The sequence below is a fragment of the Malaclemys terrapin genome, chromosome 21 (genome assembly GCF_027887155.1).
Source record: "Malaclemys terrapin pileata isolate rMalTer1 chromosome 21, rMalTer1.hap1, whole genome shotgun sequence".
Classification (NCBI taxonomy): domain Eukaryota; kingdom Metazoa; phylum Chordata; order Testudines; family Emydidae; genus Malaclemys; species Malaclemys terrapin.
Genome location: NC_071525.1, coordinates 4,138,148 through 4,160,373, shown reverse-complemented (window position 1 = coordinate 4,160,373; position 22,226 = coordinate 4,138,148). Strand labels below are relative to the sequence as shown.

The 22,226-nt window shown below is 52.2% G+C and overlaps 1 protein-coding gene across 1 annotated transcript; it reads right to left on the bottom strand.

Annotated features, from left to right (window-relative positions):
- Window positions 1–552: 552 nt before the first annotated feature.
- On the bottom strand, window positions 553–22,162 carry RHBG (Rh family B glycoprotein). The gene is made up of 10 exons (XM_054011106.1): window positions 21,889–22,162; window positions 12,862–13,048; window positions 11,720–11,870; window positions 11,036–11,183; window positions 9,553–9,719; window positions 7,411–7,548; window positions 6,258–6,391; window positions 4,271–4,392; window positions 2,796–2,869; window positions 553–2,090 (listed from the first exon to the last, which is right to left on the bottom strand). The coding sequence occupies exons 1-10, from the start codon at window positions 22,076–22,078 to the stop codon at window positions 2,016–2,018; spliced, it is 1,386 nt and encodes a 461-aa protein (XP_053867081.1). The 5' UTR covers window positions 22,079–22,162; the 3' UTR covers window positions 553–2,015.
- Between the last annotated feature and the right edge of the window lie 64 nt (window positions 22,163–22,226).

The window sequence follows — 22,226 nt, the reverse complement described above, 5'->3', positions numbered from 1 at the left end:
TGTGCCATCGAGGCCCGGACCCTCAAAGATCTTTAGGTGCCCAACTCCCATGGGAGCCCAGCACTTGGAACCCCAGGTTACAAGCCCGAGCAGCAATACCCACACTGCAATTTTGAGCCCCACAGCACAAACTGGACGTTGACCCAGCCTCTGGGACTCACTGCCACAAGCCTTTTGTTGCACTATAGACGTGCTCCATGTGTCCGGGACTACAGTGCCCTCTGGTGCTCCGTGGCAACACACATTCCCGGTGCATCCTAGAAGCCGTGGAAAATTCCCCCGTTCCCCCAAGAAGCCTTCCCTTCTCAACTGAATTCTTTGACAAAAGGGAGCAAAGTTGAAAACAGAATGTAGTTGCATTTAATCGAAATCTGGTGTGTGAGGTGTGGCTACATTTTTGTGGTGTGTGTGGATTTTCTTCCCCCCGCCCCCCCACTGGAAAAGGCTGAAAGAGAGGGAAAGTCAGAAAACGCACGCGAGTTTTGGTTCGGAGAGTGGGGGAATCAGGGCCTTGCACCCCTCTTCCTGGGATTCACCTGACTCTCAGCCAGCCAGTAAAACAGAAGGTTTATTAGATGATAGGAACACAGTCCCAAGCAGAGTGTGTAGGTACAACCAGAACCCCTCAATCAAGTCCTTCTGGGGGGTTTAGGGAGCTTAGACCCCAGCTTGGGGTTCCCTGTGTTGCACCACCCAGCCCAAAACTGAAACTAAAAAACTCCTCCAGCCGCTTTCTCCCCCCTCCCCTCTCCTTTGTTCAGTCTCCTGGGCAGAAGGTGTCACTTCTCCCAACCCCCTTCCTGGCTCAGGTAGCTTCCTTCCCATCCCCAGTGTAACTCCCCTGCAACATTCCCAAGTCAAATCCTCCCCATTCCCTGCTCCGTCACACCCACCCCTAGCCGACAGTTTCTGCAAAGCTGGTAGAAAAATCTGTACGTCGAGCCGGCCTAAATCCCATTGTCAAGGCAAGAAAACGGGACAACGGTGTGTAAAAAGGCTGCGGTTAAAACAGAATCCTGTTGCATCCACGGTGCTTCAAATGGACACATCTATGCCCCTCTGGCTTGGATTGATTGGACCAGCTGAGAAGGCTTTTGACCTGTCTTTCAAGACTTCTTGAATGATTAGTTACTTTCATGGTAGCATCTCCAGGTGCTACCGGAGATCAGGGCCTCACTGCACTGAGTACTACACAGACACACAGTGAGAGACAGTCCCTGCCCGAAGATCTAAACAGCTCAGAAAGGTTTAGTTTTGAATACAGAGAGGGGAAACTGAGGCCCAGAGGGATTAAGGGCATGCCTGCATGCAGAGCTGCACTGGTTAAACCAAAGGTGTGGTTTTTTTATACCGGTGCCCAAGACTGGATGGAGGTGATCATTTCAGTCGGAGCGTTTTATTTTGGTTTAACCGAAGTCAACGAGGAACAGGTTTAAGATCAGCCACTGTTAAACTGAAATAAGAGAATCCACCCAGTTTGCATGAGTTCAATGAAGCCGGCGTGTACACCGGGCCTAAAGGACTGGCCTGATCTCACACCGGGTGTCTGACCGAGCTGGGAACTGAACCTAGATCTCTCTGTCTAGCCTCTAAACTGCCACGCGTCATCTTCTCTCGAAAGGAGCCTGGACAGCGAGTGAGACTGAATGGGGGTGAAGAGGGCGTTAGCCCCGTGGGAATGTTGATCCTGGCTTCCATTCGCTTCATATTCCAGGCCTGGGGCAGATGGGCAGGGACAGTCCTGTCGCGGGCAGAACCCGCATGGGAATGTAGCTGTAATGCACCAAGTGGATCCTTGCAAGAGGAGGTGGGATGGGGTGGAGACCGTGGCCTGGCTTCCCATCACAAGCTGCTACGCCTCTGTCCACAACTCAGGCTAAATGAGGCTCTTTCAGACTAAGTCCATGCTAAGACCCCTTGCAGTCGGCAGATGCTCGGTAAATCTCCCCCTATACTGGATGGCTTGAACCACGTGGCTAGCAGGCTGAGGTGTGCCGACGCAGAGGGAAATCCCATTAGACGTTTGCACTCCTTTCGGGGTCCTCGGAGTTTGCAGCCGTCAAGTATCCGCCCTGATGATCCTCAGGGACCTGGAGGAAACCAGAGACACAGGGTGACACTGGGTATTTCCCTGCTCAGACCAATTGGGGATAATCAGAGAGACGCTGATTGTGAGCCATGAGCCCAGGTATTGATGGTGACTGTAATACAGAAAGTGGCACCAGCTGAGAGCGTGTGTTAGCATTAGACACCGTGATTGGGAAACTCTTTTCCTATTATGGACTAGGTGAGTGTTAGGTGACAGTTTCAGGGCAAATGCACCTATCCCCAGCCCCCTACGGTCCCGGGAGGGGACCCACTTAACGGTTTCTGGTCCCAGCCACCGTCTCTGGCCTGGGACTCAATTCCCAGTTCTGCTCCAGATTTCCCCCGTGACTCTGGGCAAATCCCCCGGGGCAACGTTTTCCAGCATTCCCATTGACAACTTTACAAAGCAAAGGCAACTGTTGAGCGTTTGGGGAAAACCGGGCCTTTTTCCCCTCGGCATCTCGGTCCACAGCTGTAAAATGAAGCGGATCATTTTTTTGCCTAGTTAGGTGGTAAAGCTCATCTGGGCGGGACCTAGGTCTCGCCCTGTGTTCGTGGGGCCCCGATCCTGGCAGAAGCCGCTAAGTGCTACGGTGAAATAAATCATATGTGGTGCCCAGTCTGCTTCAGCTCTTCAAACGAACCCCAGGGAACAGCTTCTGTTGCTTGGGGCACCTTGGCGAAAGAAAACAAAATCAAGGATTTACCTCCCAGTAGATCTGATCCTCGAAGCACTGTGTGTCTGGAGGGGACCCCAACGACCTGATTTTCAAGGTAGCTCCTGGGAACATAAAAGGAGGGGTGAGGGGAAAAGTTTGTCCCATTCTGCGTTCACTTTTCAGAGGTGCTGATGACTTGTAGCTCCTCTTGTATTCAGGGGGAGCAGTCAGGGCCCAGCACCTCTGAAAATCAGGGCCACTTATTTTCTTGCTTGTATTTTGGATGTCTAACTTCAACTACCCAACTTTGAAAAACTTAAAAGAGCTGGAACAGATGTTGATTTCCCGATGCCTTGGTTTATGCTGACCTCTAGTGGCTGGACAGAGGTTTGGCACTCAGTGGTTATCGTATTTAACAGAGACTTATAGGGCTGGTCTACACTGGGGGGGGATCGATCCAAGATACGCAACTTCAGCTAAGCGAATAGCGTAGCCAAAGTCGAAGTATCTTGGATTGAATTACCTGGGGTCCAGATGGCGCGGGATCGATGGCCGCGGCTCCCCCGTCAACTGCGCTACCGCCGCTCGCTCTGGTGGAGTTCTGGAGTCGACGGTGAGCGCGTTCGGGGATCAATATATCGCATCTTAACGAGACGCGATATATCAATCCCGGATAAATCGATTGCTACCCGCCGATACAGCGGGTAGTGAAGACGTACCCAAAGAGACCTAATTTCGGTAGTGTAGACATTACTTAAGAGAGGATTATAAGTTCCTTTATGTTCTGTGTCTGTACAGTGCCTAGCGCCCCGAGGGTCTGTCCGTGACTGGAACACCGAAATGCTACCACAACACAATAATTAATAATAGGAAAGTACTGGACTGAGACTCCGGAGACCTGGGTTCCGTTCTTGCCTTTGCCACAGACTCCATGTGTGACCTCAGTCAAGTCACTTTAGGCCCAAATCCTGAAAGGGATTTAGGAACCTAAATCTCTTTGAGGATCTGGGTCTCATGTGGTTCTCTCATCTGCAAAGTGGGGATAATGATTCTGTCTTGTCTGTTTAGACTGTAAAGTCTTCAGGTCAAAGGCCGTCGGTTGTTATACCTGTGTGTGGTGCTTAGCCCAGCGGGGCCCTGATCTCTGCCGAGACCTGTGCTACTACACTATCAATAATTGCTATTGAATCAAATCAAAAATGCTGCATCCGTGGTCCAGAAGCCCTGTAGTAACGTTACCATGGGATATTCCTGTAGTCATAGGGGCCGATTCTGTGGGTGCTCTGGGGCTGGAGCGCCCACGGAAAAAAATAGGGAGTGCTCAGCCCCCACCAGTCACAGCTGCTTGGCGGGGCATCGCCAATCAGCTGTTTGGCAGCTGGGGGAGGGGCTTGGGGGAGGGCGGGGCCCCAGGAGAGGGGGCAGAGTGAGGGCGGGGCCTTGAGTGGAGCATTGCCAGGGAAAAATAAAAGTCTGCCCCTCTGCCTGTGAAATCATGCCCCATCAACAGACACAAAGCTCACCCACGAGGCTTCCTCCGACAACAGCGAACCCCAGCGTGATGAGTAATGCGAAGAACTGGCAGGTTCCCTGGTACGTTGCCGTCCGGCTTCCGTCAGCGATTAAAGGGAACACATCGGCCATCCTGCAAGACCGGCAAGAGCCAGGTATGTGTTGGGAGCTCCTGTAACTCATGCTGACCGAGGTGGGGTTTTGTCCCCAACGCGTGCCTGAGTCATTTAAGAGGATAAGAATCTACTACTGCTGGAAGTCAATGGAATGCCTCCTTTAGCTTGAGCTGTAGCCCGTCTACTCCTAGTGCTAAAGGTCACCTGTTCAAACCCTGCCGATGGACCAGCATCAGAGCCGAGTTGTGGGGGCTCAGTGAGGCACCAAGGACTGATGTTTTGCTGCTGTGGAACTAATGAAGCCGTAGAGATGTAACCATGGAGGATTGCCTAGATACAGAAGGGTTCAGAGGCAGTGGAAAGGGTGCAGTGCTAGGGGCGTGGAAGATTTGGGGAGCTGTGGACAGTCCTAGACCGCTGCAGCTCACCTCTGCTGGGACTCTCTGCTTGTCCCCTGACGGGCTTTTGGGGGGTGGGTCAGACACATCTATTGCTGGAGGGGGAGCTTACTGTCCACGGCAGTGGGGTGCCAGAGAAGAAGCAGGCCTTACAGAAGCAACTCCACAGCTCCAGACTGGTGCAGGGAAAGCATTCGCCCCCGAGGCCCTTAAATAGTCACAGATCAAAAAGTGCAGAGGCTCCAATCACGTCCTCTTGCCCTTGTTAGTCCCAGTAGATGACAGAGGAGCAGGTAGATGGAAAGTACTGGGGATGCGAGCCAGACCTTTTCTCAAACGAACCTCCCAACAGATTTGTGATGTCAGGTTGTGAGCACAGAGGAGAGGTACAAGCCCGAAACAGTTCACTCATCCCTAGGGAGTAAGTGACGGGAGCTCGTGAAATTGGTTTTATTCCCGGTCCTGCCACTGAGAAGCAATTCCCTTCATCTCTCCATGCTCCGGTTTCCCCGTCATTATGAATGCAATAATGTCCTTCTCCCAGGGGTTGCGTTACGAGGCAGAGCTAGTGTTAGTAAAGTGCCGGGGGTTGGAAGGCGCTATTGATAGTCTTGAAAGGATTCGATTTTTATCTGTCAATATTGGTGAACATCGATTTCACCGTACGCACACAGCCCAAAAGTGTATTTCCATCTATGATGATTGAAATTCACAGCTAGGCAAAGTAAGAAAAACGCGGCTTAAGAACTTGATTTCAGGATATTGACTTGTATATTTTGCCACGTGACGCTGACTCTTTGCGCCTTCGAGTTATAAAGCTTTAACTTCCTGCATCTCAGCATCTACTCTCGTTACCTAATCACTGTCTAACGGCCTCTGTGGTCTGCCCACCCCCCCATAACTTCCCCACAACTGTGAACATGTAAATAGATAACTGAAAAAAAATGCTTTAAAATAAACCTCTGTGTTATCCATCGACAATATTCAAAAAGAGTTGCATGTTGCTAAGTCTCGCTGTAAAGGCTGAGTCTTAGATGTGTGGGTTCCCCCCGCCCCGAGCAGGGTTGTGAACAGGTGTTGCGGGGAGAGGACAGCAAGTGCCCTGCCCTTTCCATAATGCACGCTGACCTTCTGGTGCTGGTACACGGGAAGGGGTTCTGGGTACTGAAAAGATGGAGACCGGCTGCTATAGAAACGCTGTCTCCCAGGGAATAGCTGAGCAGTGATTCTTGGCCTCTCGGTGGCAGTATCGCGTTAGTGAGCAGAGGGCAGGCTGGTGTGTTAATTAACCGGGCGTGATCAATGCCTGGCTTGCATAGAGCTGCCTAGATGTCACCTCCTGCCCACTCCATCCCTGGCACTGGGGGGGGGGGTGCAATTTACGATCGAAATCAAGAAATCCATTGGAGGGGAGGGTTGGACTCTCTCTTCCCCCCTCCCCACACACACGCGTGAGTGAGACTGGCGCGCCGAGCGGTGCTCACCCGTCCCCGTAGACGTCTTGCGTTGCCAGAGCTGCCACCAGAGCTCCCAGGAGAGCACCCAGGACGCCCGGCATCCCGTGGAGGTTGTGGACCCCGCATGTGTCCTGTATTTTTAGTCTGGAGTCCAGGATGGGCTGCGGAGAGCACGGAGGGGTTGTGAGGACATGAAGGGCTAGAGGTGCGTTCAGGGCACGGGTTCTGCGGTTTGCGTCTAAGAGGCGCAGTGCAGGGGGTGGGAGGGCTTTAAGCCACCTTCCTAGACTGCCCCCCCCCGGGGGGGGCTGGAAAGACTGCCCCCCTCCTGGGGGCTTGTCCAAAGGCATGTCTATGCGGGATGCTTCTTACAGAGGTGTGGAGAGTCCAGAGATGGCTTCCTCCCTCCCCCTTGCCCGGGTACAAAGATCAGTGTAGACGGTAAGGCACGACTTAGGCAGGCAGAGGAAAGACGCGCCTGAACCCTGTGGGTATGTTTCCAGTACAAACCCTACACAGTTCTCTGCATGCACAAGGTGCAGTGTAACGTCCCCGCTGTCTTCCCCCTGCCAGAGCCGTTCGCTGCCCCCTGCACGTTGCAGTGTGGATGGAGTTTGCTTTTCGCTGCGGCACGGAGCCACACGTACCCTACGTGCCACCGCCCATGGTGTGTCATACAGACATGGTTTAAGCTCCAGCAGTCCAGGTCCGTCCCCTCCCCAGCTCCAGTGCCGTTACTGAGGCCCGGCCCCCACGGCACACCCTACGCTGGGGGTAGCGAGGGTCTGTCTTCCACCATCCCTGCGCTGGATGAAACCCCTGGCTCCAGCTGGGGTTTTAGGGCCTGTTTATGCTGCTCCAGCCCTGGCTGGCGTTCTGGAGAAAAGGGGCCTTAATGTCAATGAGGATCAGGCCCCACATTAAAGGTACGTCTACATGGCATGCTCCTGTCCGTCGTGGGTAGAGTACATGCACGTGCCCCCAGCATGGGTATAACTAGCAGCATAGGCAAGTAAAGACACACCTGGCCTCTGTGGGTATGGACCCTATACGCCTTTCTACGTGCCCAAGCAAGGCTTTCCCTGTCTACACAGCCCGTCACTTCTACACTGCCGTTCCCAGCAGGTGAAGCTGCACACCGCAAGAGGCGTGCTGCGTAGACGTCACCGACGGGACTTACTGTGAGGAATTTGAAGCCCAGGGTAGAAACGAGCCCAGCGAGAAACCCGGCGATCATGGCACCGAACGGAGTCAGCATCATCTCGCCTGATGTCCCGACCACGACCCCGCCGGCTAAGGCTGCGTTCTGAATATGGACCTGGAGAGAGAGAGCACGGGGGGGGGGGAGCTCAGTGCAGACTCCCGCACCGGCCGCTGGTCAGGTGCAGTGAAGGCTGGAAGGAGAGGTGGTGAGAAAGTTGGGAAAAATTTCAAAGTTGTGTCTGGATGGCGCGGTTCAAAACGGCAGCCCCTCGAAAGGGGAAGCCTGGTCACACACATCTTAGAAGGCCCAGAGGGCGAGGCACTGTCACCATAATATCTACCAATGGGATTTATGTGAGTCCATCACTACAGTACCAGAGCACCTCTCAATCTTTAGTGTATCTTCACAATCCCCTTGTGAGGTAGGGCAGTGCTATTACCCATTGTACAGGTAGGGAAACCGAGGCACAGAGACTGAGTGACTTGCCAAAGGTCGCAGAGAGAGTCTGTAGCAGAGGAGGGAATAGAACCCAGATCTCCCAAGCCATAGGGCTAATGTCCTAAATACTGAACCATTCTTCCTTGCGGCCTCTGGCAATATCCTTGGGAGACCGTATTGAATGAAGTTTGAGTCTCTTTGGGCTCCCTTGTATTACATGAATGGCTTATGTGTTATTGTGGGCTGAGATTATATGTAACCTCTCAATGGGGGAGGGGGGAGATGTGACCTTTCAATGGGGCTTGAAATGACTATAATGACCAATGTGCCGGACAAGAAGGGACTTTTAGAACAGAAAGTGGAATCGCTAGGGTGAGATGAATGCAAATTCCCCACCGCCGGTTACACCAAAACCCAGCCTTTTGAAGCTACGCCCCGAAGATCGCATCACTACCTGCTGACCGCCGGGTACATGAGGCCAAGATGAAAGGCCCAAGCTGTATAAAGGACAGGCTGAACTGTTCATGGCGGCTGTGAACCGAGACAAGTGTGAACTTGTAACCACGGGGAAAACCTGATTGGGGGTTTTGAAGGACTGACCCCTCCCAGAGCCCAAGGCAGGAGTTCAGGTGGCCTCTAGTGAGCCTTTCAGCAGGCGGGGAAGTTGTATTGTTTTAAATAGGTTTTCCCTGGAATGCTGCTACCGTACGAATAAATACGCTTGCTGGGTGGTAACATAACTGGGAGCAATTACGCTGCTCGTTGCTCTCTCTCCAGAGGCTGCTTGTGGAGCTCGACTGGCTTGCTGGGAATACCACCGTGCAGCCTGGAAAACTCTCCGTCAAGAGATGTGAGGGCTGGGGAGCTGGGAGCCTAGACTCGGAGCGCTTGGTGGACCATGATGGGGGAAATACAGGCGTCCTGAACGGTGACATCCCACCTGCTCACCACTGTTCCCGTACACCATCTTGGGAAGGATGATCCCGGCGAAGCAGGTCTGCACAAAGGGATCCCCACTCTTGTGCATCTCTGCAGGTCGCCAGGCTCAGGGCTCCTCTCCTGCAGAGTCTCGGGGGTGCGTAGCGGAGTCCACACGGCCAAAAGACCGAGGTTCTCGTTGGAAGGGGGAAATGCGGCTGGCAGGAGACTTGGGGGCATGGGTGGCAGGTGTCAAAGGCCAAGGGAGGCTAAGACTCCCCTAACCCAGGCCATGGCCTCACCCAGGCTCCGCCCTGAGGCCTCTCCCTTGGTCCCCCTCTCCCCTGAAGCTGGCAGGGGCTCAGGTCCAGCTGACATCCACTGGTGGCTCGGGGATCAGGCCAGCCAGGAAATGAAATTAATGGAGAGATCCCATCTCCTAGAACTGGAAGGGACCTTGAAAGGTCATCGAGTCCAGCCCCCTGCCTTCACTAGCAGGACCAAGTCCTGATTTTGCCCTAGATCCCCAAGTGGCCCCCTCAAGCATTGAACTCACAACCCTGGGTTTAGCAGGCCAATGCTCAAACCACTGAGCTATCCCTCCTCCTAGGCCACCATGGGGGCGGTGGCCTTGGGGCTCAGGTGTGCCCTTGGGAGGCAGGGGTGGGGCTGGGGGCTAGCCCCCCTGACGCAGGGGTTCACCCACCGCCCATGCTTGGGGGCCATCAGCAACAAGACAAAGCAGCCGCTGAGTTGACTCACCATGTCCAGTTTTCCTTCCCCATTGACGAGGGCTGACGTGGCAAAGGTGGCCAGCGTGCTAGCGGCCAGGGAGAAGTAGGTGTTCATGACGGTCCGCTGCTGGTCGTCGCCATGAGCCGTAATGGCAGAGTTGAAACTTGGCCAGAAGAGCCATAGATAGATTGTTCCTGCAGGGGAAGGAATCGGGAGTTGAGAGCAGGTTTGGAAGGTCGGGAATCGCTCGCAGCGCTGATGGAGAATGTTCTGTGAACGTTTTCGCTTTGATCAAAAGCCGCTTGGCGTCAAAACAGCTTGTTTAGACAGAATATGGATCTCTGACCATAATGGAAAATTCACGTTTTTCTTCTGGGTTGAAATTTTCCTGTTTTCTCATTGAAAAACCAGAAAATGAAAGACTAAGTGCTGGATTTCAGTTAAATCAAAACACTTTTACCAAAACTTTGCAGTTTCTGATTTTTCAACAAAAAGCCCCTCCCCCCTGCCCCCCCCCCCCCCAAAAATAATTAATGGAAAATTCGGAGGGGAAAATGTTGGGTTCTAATCCTCACTCTAGAATCGACTCAAAATTTGACGTTTCTGATTGGATTTTCAGGTTTGGTTTGATGCAAACTCCCCCCTCCCCTCCCCTCCCTTCCCCTCCCCGAAACTGCTGCTGAGCAGACAAATCAGCTATTTACCCAGCTGTTTATTGAGACAGTAGTTTACTGTTTTAACAAAGGACTTTTCTAAGTGCCCTAAAATACACATGCTTGCTTGGATTGTTTTGAAACTTGATGTACGTTGTCTGGTAGTGATGGTCTATAGTGTTATGGTCACCACTTTTACAAGATTCTGATAACTTTTGTACAAAGCATGCCTTCTGAGAGATCATTTGAAAACCCATATCCCGCTGAACATTATTGTCCTGGTAAAATATGTGTATCAACGTTGTATGGAAAGTTATACATTTCTACTGTATAACATTGCTGTAACGTGTTCCAGAGCTAAAAAGGCAGGTCCAAACCAGTTCTTCAAAGATGCATTAGCGCCCCCAGCCAGGTGTTAAAGAGCTGTCACTGGCTTGAGCAGCCATTCTTCAGCAACATGAAGGTGTAAACAAGAAATTTACATGTCACGAGAGAGACGGTTCAACCCTCACGTCGCCAAGAGACTACTTGTTGCCTGCACCCCAGTCAGGGGCAATCCTCAGAGAGGGGAGGTTGGTATCAGAGAGAGACAGAGGCCTCCACTGCTCATGACATCAACTCTGAAACAACGGAACTAAGCGGGGATTGGTCCCAGCACCTGTTCAATGGTCCAGTTGGTACCCTGGGTAATGTCCCACTGGGACAGGGTTACGGGTCCAAATTTGGGATCATCTGAGCAAGGGGGTCTCAAGATAAAGCCCCCTAAAAATACCACAGACATCGTTTTCTGATGCATCAGATGTTACTTTGGCCCCATCCGGGGCTCGAGCGAAGCAGGGCGTGTTCCGAGTCCTTACCGATCATAGCAAAGAGATCTGAGTGGTACACTGAGCCTTCCCTCTGTCTGCTCTTGTCCAGCTGCGGCCGATACAAGACCCGCGAAACCATCAATCCGAAATAAGCCCCGAAGGTGTGGATGGTCATGGAGCCCCCAGCATCCTTTGCCTGGTCGGGACAGGAAGCAAAGGATGGGGCTGAAAAGGGGGCGGGAGGTAATCCAGGCTGTACCCCCAATGGGCAGCGTGTTTTCAGCCCAGACACGCTCAGCAAAGAAATGCGGATTTGACCACGTCGAAATGTTTTGCGAATTCATGTCGGTTTTGCCGAATGCTTTGCTGAGCGGGGGAAGGGAGGGAGCCCTAAAAAATCATTAGAAATCTAAACATCTGACTTGAAAACTATTTTTCATTTGGAAGGTTCCTGGAATTTTTTTTTTTTTTTAATCAAAAACCTAGTTCGATTTTTTTTTTTTTTTTTTTTTTAAAGGTGCGGGATAAAAAACACCCAAAAAACTAAATGAAAATAATTACGTTTTGGATCAAACTAAATGTTTCGTTTGACCCAAAACAATTTTTTTAAAATTTTATTTAGCCACTGAACCGACAAGTCGGGTATTTGCTCGGCTCGAAGACCACGTTGTCACCCAGCTTAGAACAGTCCTTCCTCCGGGGAACGGACGCGCCATGAAAAGTGTGACTTACCCCAACGACGCTGAGCAGGATGAATTCATTAATACCAAAGAGTGTGACTTCAAACAAGGCCATCAACAGCAGTTGGATGGGGCTTGTCTTGCCCAGCACTGCTCCGAAGGAGATCAGGACGGCTCCGGAGCAGAAATCGGCATTGATCATGCTAGCAGGAATAGTGAAGAAAGTAGAACAGGTTGCAGGAGACTGTTACCCCGGGCAGAGTGCCAACACAAGACCAGTTTCCTCTAGATTTAAATGGTGCAGGGACCCTGGCACCGGGGTGAATTTCAGCCTCCAGGTAGTTTAATGGCTAACGGAGAAGATTGTGCACTCGACAGTCTGGGAAATTCACAAGGGGGCCCCAAGAAAAAAAGCCACCCAGAGAAGGAACGGCAGAATCGGTTAGCGGGTGTGATTGGAGCCTTTGGAACAGAAACGCTAGGCTCATCTAATGAGTGGGCGGAAGGGCTAAGAACTTGGCTGGAGGGTTTCGCGTCCGTGAAATTATCCCTCCGGTGTTGTGGTTTACAGGAGGCCAGATGATCTATTGGTACTATCTAGTCTCAAGTTAATGAGTGAAAAAAGCCCTTCTATTATTCCATGTATTACCGTGGCCTCAACTGAGATCAGAGTTCATTGTGCTAGGAGCTGTCCATACACACAGGGAGAGACGCCCTCCGCCCCGAAGGCGAGAGAAATGAGCTCTTGTTAACCCTATGGGTCAGATAGGGAGCCGAGGCCCAGGGAGACCAGGTCACACGGGGAGTCGGCAGCAGACACGGGATTTCAGCCTCGGCCCTCCCATGCCTACTGCCAAATCCGCTTTTGACTGCTGGATAAACGAGCAAATCAGGCTGAGGCAACACCGTGGTGTTCTGATCACAAGCGTGTCTGACGCGAACATCTGTGCGGCTCCCTGGCTTAGAGCTGGACCCGAAAGGAAAGCTGTATGTGTGACTTCACGCCCTGTTACCATCTAGCCGAGCGCCTCAGAACCTTTATCCTTGCAACCCCTGGGAGCCGGAGCAGGGCTCTTCTTCCAGTTTGACCAATGGGGAGCTGAAGCACAGAGACTTACCAACCGTCACGCAAAGTGTCCGGGAATGAGCCACCTGATATCCTTCCTCTCTGACCCCTGGCTTCCGGCCACTCACCTCTCTATCCCGATGTGAATCTTGCCATCGTGAAAAGAGTGGAAAAAGCCTTGGATCAGCGTAGACCACTGGATAGCGAACGCCGCGATCAGGAAGTTGAAGGTGACGCTGCCAAACCCGTAACGTTTCAGGAAGGTCATCAAGAAGCCAAAGCCGATGAAGATCATGGTGTGGACATCCTGGAAACCTGGGGAAAGCATCACAAGTGGGGGAGGGGGAACTTGTCAACACATTTTCTGAAATATTTATTTCCCCACCCCCTCCCCCCCCCCCCCACACACAAAAACCTCAAGGGTCGACAGATTTTTGACATGCTCCAGGATTGGTGCAAAATAACCCAGGATGGGGGAAATCCACAAAAATGTTGACTTTTTTTGGTTTCCTTTTTTTTTTAATCTGAATTTGAAACTGCCTTTGAACTTCAAAATGTTTTTGAACTTCCTGTCAGGAAGGAGAGCCGGAGAATCCACCCCAGAGGATAGAGGTAGACGGCAGTGCTAAGATCATCCTCTCGGCACAAACGCACTGAGCGTTTCCCAGGACCGTTTCTTTCCCCTCCGCTCTCATCAGAGCAGAGAGCAGCCCCCAGCCGGCTCTAGGAAGCCATCACCCAGGATGAGAGCGGCCAAGCGACCTTGAGAATTCCCCGAGCGCACGGACGTGCCCCATGGCCCCTTTCTCTGGGGCTGGCCCATGGAACAATGACCTCGCTGAGTGGCTGCTGCGCAAATACTGGGGCAGTGTACCTCACCGCTTTGTTCTACCGCCGTTCGGGCGGGATGTAAAAAGTGAGGTCCTGACCTTAGAGAGCTCATGACACCTTTCGCAAGAGCTCTGGGGCGTCTCCTGGACAAATTCCAACTGGAGCCACTGCACCTCCCACCTCCTCACTTTTCAGAAGTGCAGGGCTCCACTCCAGAGGTGGCTGCATTTCCGTGAGGAACAGGTGATCCCTGTTCTGTAAAGCGCTTTGGAATTCCTCAGGCTACAAAAACCTAAGTCCTGGTTAGAAGCATAATGAACAGCGCTGCACTTGTAAGAGCGACATTTCCACCCAAAACCTTACGCTGGGTTACTGTGGGAACATGGACAATAATTCTTAGCCATTGGATAGCACCTTTCCTGCCTAGATCTCCCTTTACAAAAGTGGGGAGTGGTTACAGACTCTTGCTGGTTCTCGTGATTTTATCACTAGTCTCGTGATCTTCACTGTTCTTGGTAAAGCCCCAGCTCTGGGAGTCAAGTGGGGGGGGGAAGAATTCAAAACTGCTTCTAGCCCTCATGTCTGCAGAGAAAAGCAAGTGAATCAAGTGCACCTTGAAGGCTCAGAAACCAGACAGAAGATGGAAAGAACCCAGAGTTTTTGTTTTGTTTTTTAATCTTATGCTTTTAAGCCAATTTCATGATTTCTTTAGGTGCCTGAGCCATGATTTTTTTTTTAACCCATATGGGGTTCGCAACACTGTTGCTATTATCTTCATTTAACATGCAGGGAAACTGAGGCGGGGGGGGAGAGGTTTGCCAAAGGTCATACAGCAAGTTAGTGGCAGAGCTGCGAAGGGAACCAAGTTCTCATTACTCCTAGTCCCTTGAAGTGGGCTGTTTGTCCAGTTAAACCAGTTGTAAATCCAGAGTGACTCCCCTGACTCCAGTGGAGTTTAGATCAGTGTAAATCCACTTGTGGACTCGCTCTGAAACCAGCGGGCCAAATGTAGCTGGGAGTAAAAAGGTCTTCTTCTCCCTTGTCCAGCACCTCCTGTTTTCGTTCGCACCAATGCGAAGCATGTGCAACGCACTATGGGCCTGATTCTCAGTCCCACTCTTAAGGTCCCATTGCATGGATCTGACAGCGTGAAAGCCCCTTTTACTAGGCTAGAGCGGCATCAAGGGGCCTATGTGTAAATGAGAATCAAGCCATCGGCACTGGGAAGGTATAGAAATGAGTGTAACTTACATGCCCTGGGGGGATCAGGGGTGGGGGGCAGCGGAAATGGGGTCTATCGCGGGAACAGCAGTGAACCAGAGAGCTATGCGAGTACAGGGTCCGCTGCGTTCTCTGAAACTCTTCCCCCTTCGCCACCCCCAGGCACAGAGATCTGCCAGGTTCTTCACCACCCCCTCGTTCCACAGGCGTCAAAACAGCCCACTAAGTGCCAAGATCCGCAGCGGGTGTAAACCGGGGTCACGCCACTGCAGTCAATGGGACTCCGCCGATTAACGCCAGGGCAGCGCCCGCCCCTCCGTCTCGTCACCTCGCTGCTGCCAGCGCACGGAGCTCACACTCGATGTTTGCGACAGTCACAGGTACAGGATTTCGTGTGCTCTGCGCTGAACGTGACTAAACTAAATATACTCCTGTTAGCCTTAAAGGTGCCACAGGACCCTCTGTTCTTTAAACTACATATAGACTCTGCAGCTCACAAGTATTAGGCTCGTGATGCAGGAACAAAGCCAGGGCCTGGTCCTGCTTTTCCCTGCGCCCTGGGGGCGTCCTTTACTCTGGTGTGAGATGGGCGTGAAACGGCACCTGCCCGATGCTCATTTACGACATGACCCTTGACGATGCTCGGGCAGGGCTTAAAGAGGAAGTAGATTCACTACACTCCCGTTAAGATCCCACTTCCCTTGCCAGAGCGGCGTAAGAGGCCCCTTGTATAAAGGACACTCTGCATCGACCGCTGGGAGGAGAAGTACATGAAAGCCGACGAAACGCTTGGGAGATCTACCAATGACCAACGCTATCTAAGAGCCTGGTGTGATTCGTTATGATTTTGTAGCGTTTTACACTTATTTCGTACCCGTGCCAATAACTAGCCCAGGGGCCCGATGCTGATTTACACCAGGGCTGCCTTTACCCCACACCGGCAGCGTCCTTACAGGTACTTGCCCCCCCCTTTGCGCTGCCCGAGTAGAATACAGAGGCCTTAGGGTAAATACGACGCCCGCGGGCGCAAGGTCCAGGGCAGTGGAGAATGAGGGGGCAGCTACCCTGCAAAAAAAGACCCACGCAGCAAGTCTGGGATCCTGCGTCAGCTGACTCGGACTCTCACTCCGGGGCCAAGCATAGCAGGATATTTGGCCCCCAAGGCTCTGAAACCCAGTGAGCGGGGAGGGTCTCAGAGCCCAGGCTCCAGTCTGAGCTCGAACATCTACACGGCTATTTTTACTCCGTCACGTGAGCCTCGCGAGCCGGAGTCAGTTGACGGGGCTTTGAACCTCACTGCTGTAGGGGTTTGGGGCGGGGGTTGGGTTTGGGGGGTGTTTTTGCTTGTAGTGCGGACATACCCGGCGACTCCAGGTCTCATAGCTCAGTGGCGTGGTAGAAAGTGTCCTCCTGTGTGTGTAAATGGTCATGGGTTCGAATCCTACCTCGGATGGCACAGAAGCACCCTGTGAGGAAGGCTGAGTGATCGCAGAGCTAGGCTGAGAGTTGGGAGACTGATTTCAATCCCTGATCTGTCAGAGGTTTCCTGGGGGCAAGTCTCTCCCTGCCTCAGTTTCTCATCTGTATGACGGGGATAGCAGCCCAGCCCTGCCCTGCCTCCCAGGGATGGTGTGAGGACAAATACACTACCGATTATGAGGAGCTCAGATGCTATGGTAACCAGGCCCAGATGTGGGTGTAGACAACTGTGGGTGTGAAGGACTTTACCCTCCTCCAAAAAACATGGGGGTTTGCATTAATAAAGAAACCTCAAGCTTGGGCCAGAAGTTCGTCTATCTCCCTCTATTAAAAGTGGACAAATTCAGCCCTGGTACCAAGCTACTCCTGGAAGCAATATGCAACGACTCTGCCACTGTCCAATTTAATTTAAAAAAAAAAAATTGTCTACCTCCAGCTATCTAAGGCCTGGTCTACACCCAAGACGTAGGTCGGCCTAGCTCCGTCAATCAGGGCTGTGAAAGATTCCGTGCCCCGCAGGTCTCCTTAACCCCTGCTGTAAAGGCAACTAAGTTGATGGAAGCATTTTTCCACCGATCTAGCCACGGCCTCTCGGAGAGATGGATTATCTAAACCCCTCCCCTGGACGCAGGAAGCAGCCACACGACAGTGGCACAGCTTCAGCTCTGCGGTAGCGTAGATCTACCCTAGGCTGCATCCTTTCCTGATAGGAAGTACATGTCTCTCTGTGTTGGGGGGGAAGAGGGAGAGAATGAGTAATTCTCTTTCAGCTCTGGGTGGAGTTAAGAGTTGGCAGATGAAACTGGGAGAACCTGTCAGTCGTCCGCCCCTGCTGGCCTGACTCGCTCCAGCTGTGCGGTTGCCCTGCCTTCACCAACGCTGAGCAGGGCAGTTCTCAGCCCTACACCCACCTACCCCTCCTCTTGTGCAGGGGTTCCATGACTGCAGGAAGCAGCATGGATCGTGGGCTGTGACGTGCCGAGCCGCATGGTCAGGGGAGTCCTGGAAAGCCAGGAAGTTCCCAAGATTGCGAAGAGGCAGGGTTCGCCGTGAGCTTTTGGTTTGGTGCCTGGAGCACTGTCAGTCACAACTCCCTTTCCCCTGGCGAGGGACAAAATAAAAATGACCGATGTGGCTGCAGGCGTCTTGATCCAACCGAACAGGCAGAGGGTGTCACACTGGGGAGGAAAGTTAGGCGTGGCGCAGGGCGAGCAGTTCACATTGGTCAGTTGGCAGAGCCAGGAACTGAACGTATGTATCCTGAGTCCCGGGCCAGTGATCTGTACACTAGGCAACGCTGCCTCCCTACGCAATATTGCAGAACCAACGTTTTCAGAAGTAACCGCTGAGTCTCACCTCTCTGTTGAAGTCACTGGAGCTATGTTGATTTACACCAGCTAGAGATCTGGTCCAAGGGGCCCAAATTTCGCTACAAATCAGGTACTTGTCTACACTTAAAATGCTACAGCAGCAGTGAGCCACTGTAGATAATCCACCTCCCCAAGAGGTGGTACCTAGATCGATGGAAGAACTCTTCCATTTCCCTAGCACTGCCTACACTGGGTGTTGGGTCGGCTTCACTACACCACTCGGCGGTGTGGATTTTTTTTCACTCTCCTGAGCAACGTCGTTACGCTGAGCTAATTTTCTAGTGCAGACCAGGCCTTAATAAAGACAATGGCCTGGTCTACGCTTGAAAATGGTGTTCATAAATCCACACCCTAACCGACGTAGGTAAGCTGACCTAAGTCCCCATGTAGACAGAGCTAGAAGAAATGCTTCTGTCGACCGAGCTGCCGCTTCTCAGGAAGGTGGATTACCTACGCCACTGGGAGAAGCACTCCCTTTGGCATAGGTAGTGTCTACACTGAAGATAGTGTTTAGAGCCACGCCGCTGTAGCCTTTCAAGTGTAGACTAGCTCTAAGCCCCTTTCCCAGCGCTACAGAAGAGCTCTGTGCAGCGGAATGCTTGTCTCTCTCCCCAGTAGACGTTGGTCCAATCAAAGCTATGATCTCACCCACCTTGTCTCACTAATATCCTGGGAGCGACACAGCTATAAGACGGCAAACCTAATTTCTCTGTCACTTGCTTTGCAGCGTTCGTTTCAGTCTATTTCATGCTGCTCTCCTAGCTAAGGTAAAGCCGGGGGCGGGGGGGCGTGTTTTCATTATTCCTGTAAGTGTCTGATCCGTATCTGTTTCAGGCTTGGCAGTTTCGCTGGATGCCCTGAGCAATTTGACCAGGACATCAGGATTAATGACCCTGGTTCATGACAACAGTCACGGGACTTTCCATCCCCATGAGTGGTCCCAGCCTGTGTTTTGCAATCGAGCTCGTTCCAAAGAGCGCTCCTCAGCAGTGCAGCGACCTCTAACCTTGTGCGGGGCTGTCAGTACTGGAGCAGGGAAGCGTCTGCAGTGAAAAATGACGCATTAGATGGTACTTTGATTGGAAGCTCTATGTTCTGGATTGATACAGCACCTTGCACTGTGGGGTCCTGGTCCATGACAGGCTCCTGGGTGCCACAGTAATACAGATAAGAAATAGTAACAATAGTAGGATAGTACTAAATTGTCATTATAATTAATAGAGCACAATGGAGATTTCAAAACATGTGCCTTACTCAACCAGAACCTGATCCGAAGCCACCAGAAAGTCTCTCTGTGACTTTCACAAGCCAGGTCCTAAGCCGTAAAGTGGTTGTGTCTATGGTTAAGTTTATGACCAATGCACACAGGGTATAAATTAGAGCTGGTCGAAAAAATTCCAACCAAACAATGTTTCATCAGAATGGCCAATTCGGTGACATCGAAAGGTTCCGTGGACGCAATTTGGTTTCACCGATGTTCCAATGGGCTCCCTGGGGCAGCGGGCCAGGCGTCCGGCCATGGGGGTCCGGCTCCTCTCCTTTTCATGGACAACTTTTGAAAGTTTTTGTTTTCATTCCTGAAACCTGATTTTTGAAATCCCCCATGAAATAGACTTACTTCCCCCCACTACGTATATCCCACAGTGGCCCATGATGAAAGCCAGCGTGTGGGAACATTGAACAAAGTTCAGCAGAGAGCAATGAAAATGGTTAGGGGGCTGGAAAGATTGATTTATGAGTGACAACATTGTTTGTATAGCTCTGACAAGCAGTGATTACTACCAGCTCGAGCCCTCAACCAAGATCAGAAGCCAATTGTGCTAGAGACTGTGTACAAATAGCAAGAGAGATTTCCTTATGAGCATGTCTTTGCTGCAGGGGAAAAAGGTGTGTTCTTAACAAGCGCAGGCGAGGTAATATCTTTTATTGGGCCAACTTCCGTTGGCGATAGAGACAAGCTTTCGAGCTACCCAGAACTCTTCTTCAGGTATCTTCTCTCTGATATCCTGGGACCAACATGGCAACAAGAATACTGCAAACAACAATGGAAACTAGCGAAGGCAAGGCGGTTGTAATTTTGACACAAGTTTGCTGGCAGACTAAACTACAGGCTCCCCTATAGTAGAGATCCCGGGCTAGAAAAATGTACCGTCTACCTAGAAGCACGTATAAATCCAATGCATACACAGCTCGGTACAAAGATCTCCTTTATTAGCTTAGGCGTTAGTTATGTTGATAACCTCACACTGCATGCTGCTCCTTTATTATAAGAAGCAAGAGACGCACGGCCAAGCAGCAGATGTTCTCCCGGATATTAACACCCCTCCGGATGGCTTCTAAATGAACGGCCCAGGATTTCTGCAGGATTTGTGCAGTCACTTTGAGTATTTCCAAAGTTCAGTATGGGCCTTGCTGTTTCTAATCGTGACCCAGTATTTCTGAGGGTCCCTGTCTAACGTGTCAACAGTAGTGGGCCAGTATTTCTACAGCATGGTCCGTGGGAATGGGCCAGTCATCCGACAGTGCTTTGAACCGTCGCTTGTCAAACTTTTGGCCAAGCAAAGCCCGCTCCTCTCTAACTAGACAAAAGGAGATTAGCTGCAGCTTAAGAAGGGAAACCAAGCGTATGTCACTGCAATAAAAAACCCACAGCACCCAGCCTCGGAGTCCAGGTCAGCTGGCATGGGCTGCGGGGCTGACCATTGCAGGGTAGATGTTTGGGCTTGGGCTGGAGCTCTGGTTTTGAGACCCACCCCAGGCAGGGTCTCAGAGTCCGGGATCCGGCCTTGGCCCAAACTGCAATGTTATATAGCCGCACTAGCCCGTGTCAGCTGATCCAGGCCGGCCATGTCTCGGGTCTTTTATCACCATGTGGACAGAGCCTCAGTCTCTCTCTGCCTTGGGGTGTGTCTACAGTGCAGGCGGAGGTGTGAGCATTCATCTAGCTAGCATGGGTACCGATAGCAGTGCAATCCCCCAGAAACTAACTCAGGCCGCCAGCCCACGCTGCCACGGTGTCACTGCTTTTGGGACCCAAGCTGGCTGAGGTCGGCACCTGCTTACGCTGTGCGGCCACCCCGCGACTGCAGCATGGGCAATTGGACCACAGGATCTTGTGGCAGAGCGGGGGTTTGAACTCTGTTCTCTCGCAAGCCAGGCCACTGCCTGAACCACAATTTATTCTGTGATGAGGCCAAGTGGAGCGAACTTCCCCTGTAGTGCTGCGAATTGCCTGGGTGTGGTTCCCCGCAACCCCCGGCATTGAAGCTGTCTCTGATTGCCACAATAAGAACAGATCTGAACCGAGGGATGAATGAATCCCTGAGACCTCCCTTCCAGCCCCTTGACTCTTCATCCACCAGCCCTGACAACCGTTTGCTGCGGAAGTGCAGGCCCCCACAGAGCAGCTGTTTAGCAATGTCAGTGCACGGCCTGCTGCAAAGGGCTGGGCACCCTCTGCTCCCCCAGAAGTCAATCGCCTCTTTCAGGCTTTAGGTTCCCAATGAGCCTCCAACTGCCTCTGCTCTGCAAGATGTCCTGGCACACAGACGCACCCTTCCCGGAGGCCAGCTCTGAATTGCAAGGCCCCGGGAAGGGATCAGCGTTTGCCTTGCAGCTGTGCTGCCCACAACTCCCGTGAGCGTCACGCTCGAGAGGGTAATACACTGAGTGCTTTTCAACCCACGTGCCCGGCACCGGCCGCGCCAGCTTCTCCCACGCTCTGCGCGATCTTTCTGCACCAAGAAGAAAAACCAAGATGGTGCCAACAGCGGGCACCAGCTTGGGGCCCGTCTAAGTTCTTAAATCCCCCCTGAAAGTCAGCGTAGCCCAAATCCTCTGGGCCTGTAATGGACTCATTTCCCGCGGTACCTGAGCCACAAAGAGTGTTGCTGTTGATTTTACGTGGAAAGTGCTCCGATACTACGGGGATGGGCTGAAGTTTTATACCTCCCCAAAGATAGATAGGCTGTGAGTCTGATACCGCACCCAGCTGTAGAGGTTCATGGTTTAGGACTGGAGGTCTCTGATTCAATCCCAGAGGTCAGCCAAGAAGGTGTCTGTCATATAAATGGGGGTTTAAGAGACCCTAAGTATCACGCACTTGAGATGAGCGTCCTCTGTCACAGAGAGAGGCCATGGAACTTATGGGGCACGTAAACGCTTGGGTTCCCCTCCTGACCGTGGGGATGGGGGATGCAGGTGGGACCTAGGCTGATGAAGCAGGAGCTGAGTGCCTGGACGGGCTGTACTCACTCGGGTAGCGGAAGTAAAAATCGTTGTCCCGGTTGCTTTTGTTGTGGTGGCTCAGCTCCTCGTGCCAGAGCCTGGCGCTGGTCTCTCGATCGTAGCGGACGAAAACAGCGAAGAGGATGATGGTGAAGAGCTGGAGGAGGAAGCATATTGCCGGGAGCTTGAGCCGGAGGTTGGTTGCATGGCCAGACATGCTGCTGAGGTGGAGGAGAAAGAAGCGGGGAGAGAGATGAAAAATGAAACTAATCTTCCAACCAGCCGCAGGTGGAAGTTAGCAAGCTGGGGCCCTTGTGCCAGGACTTTTGTTAATTACTTGTAGAAAGCCCCACCCACCAGTCAAT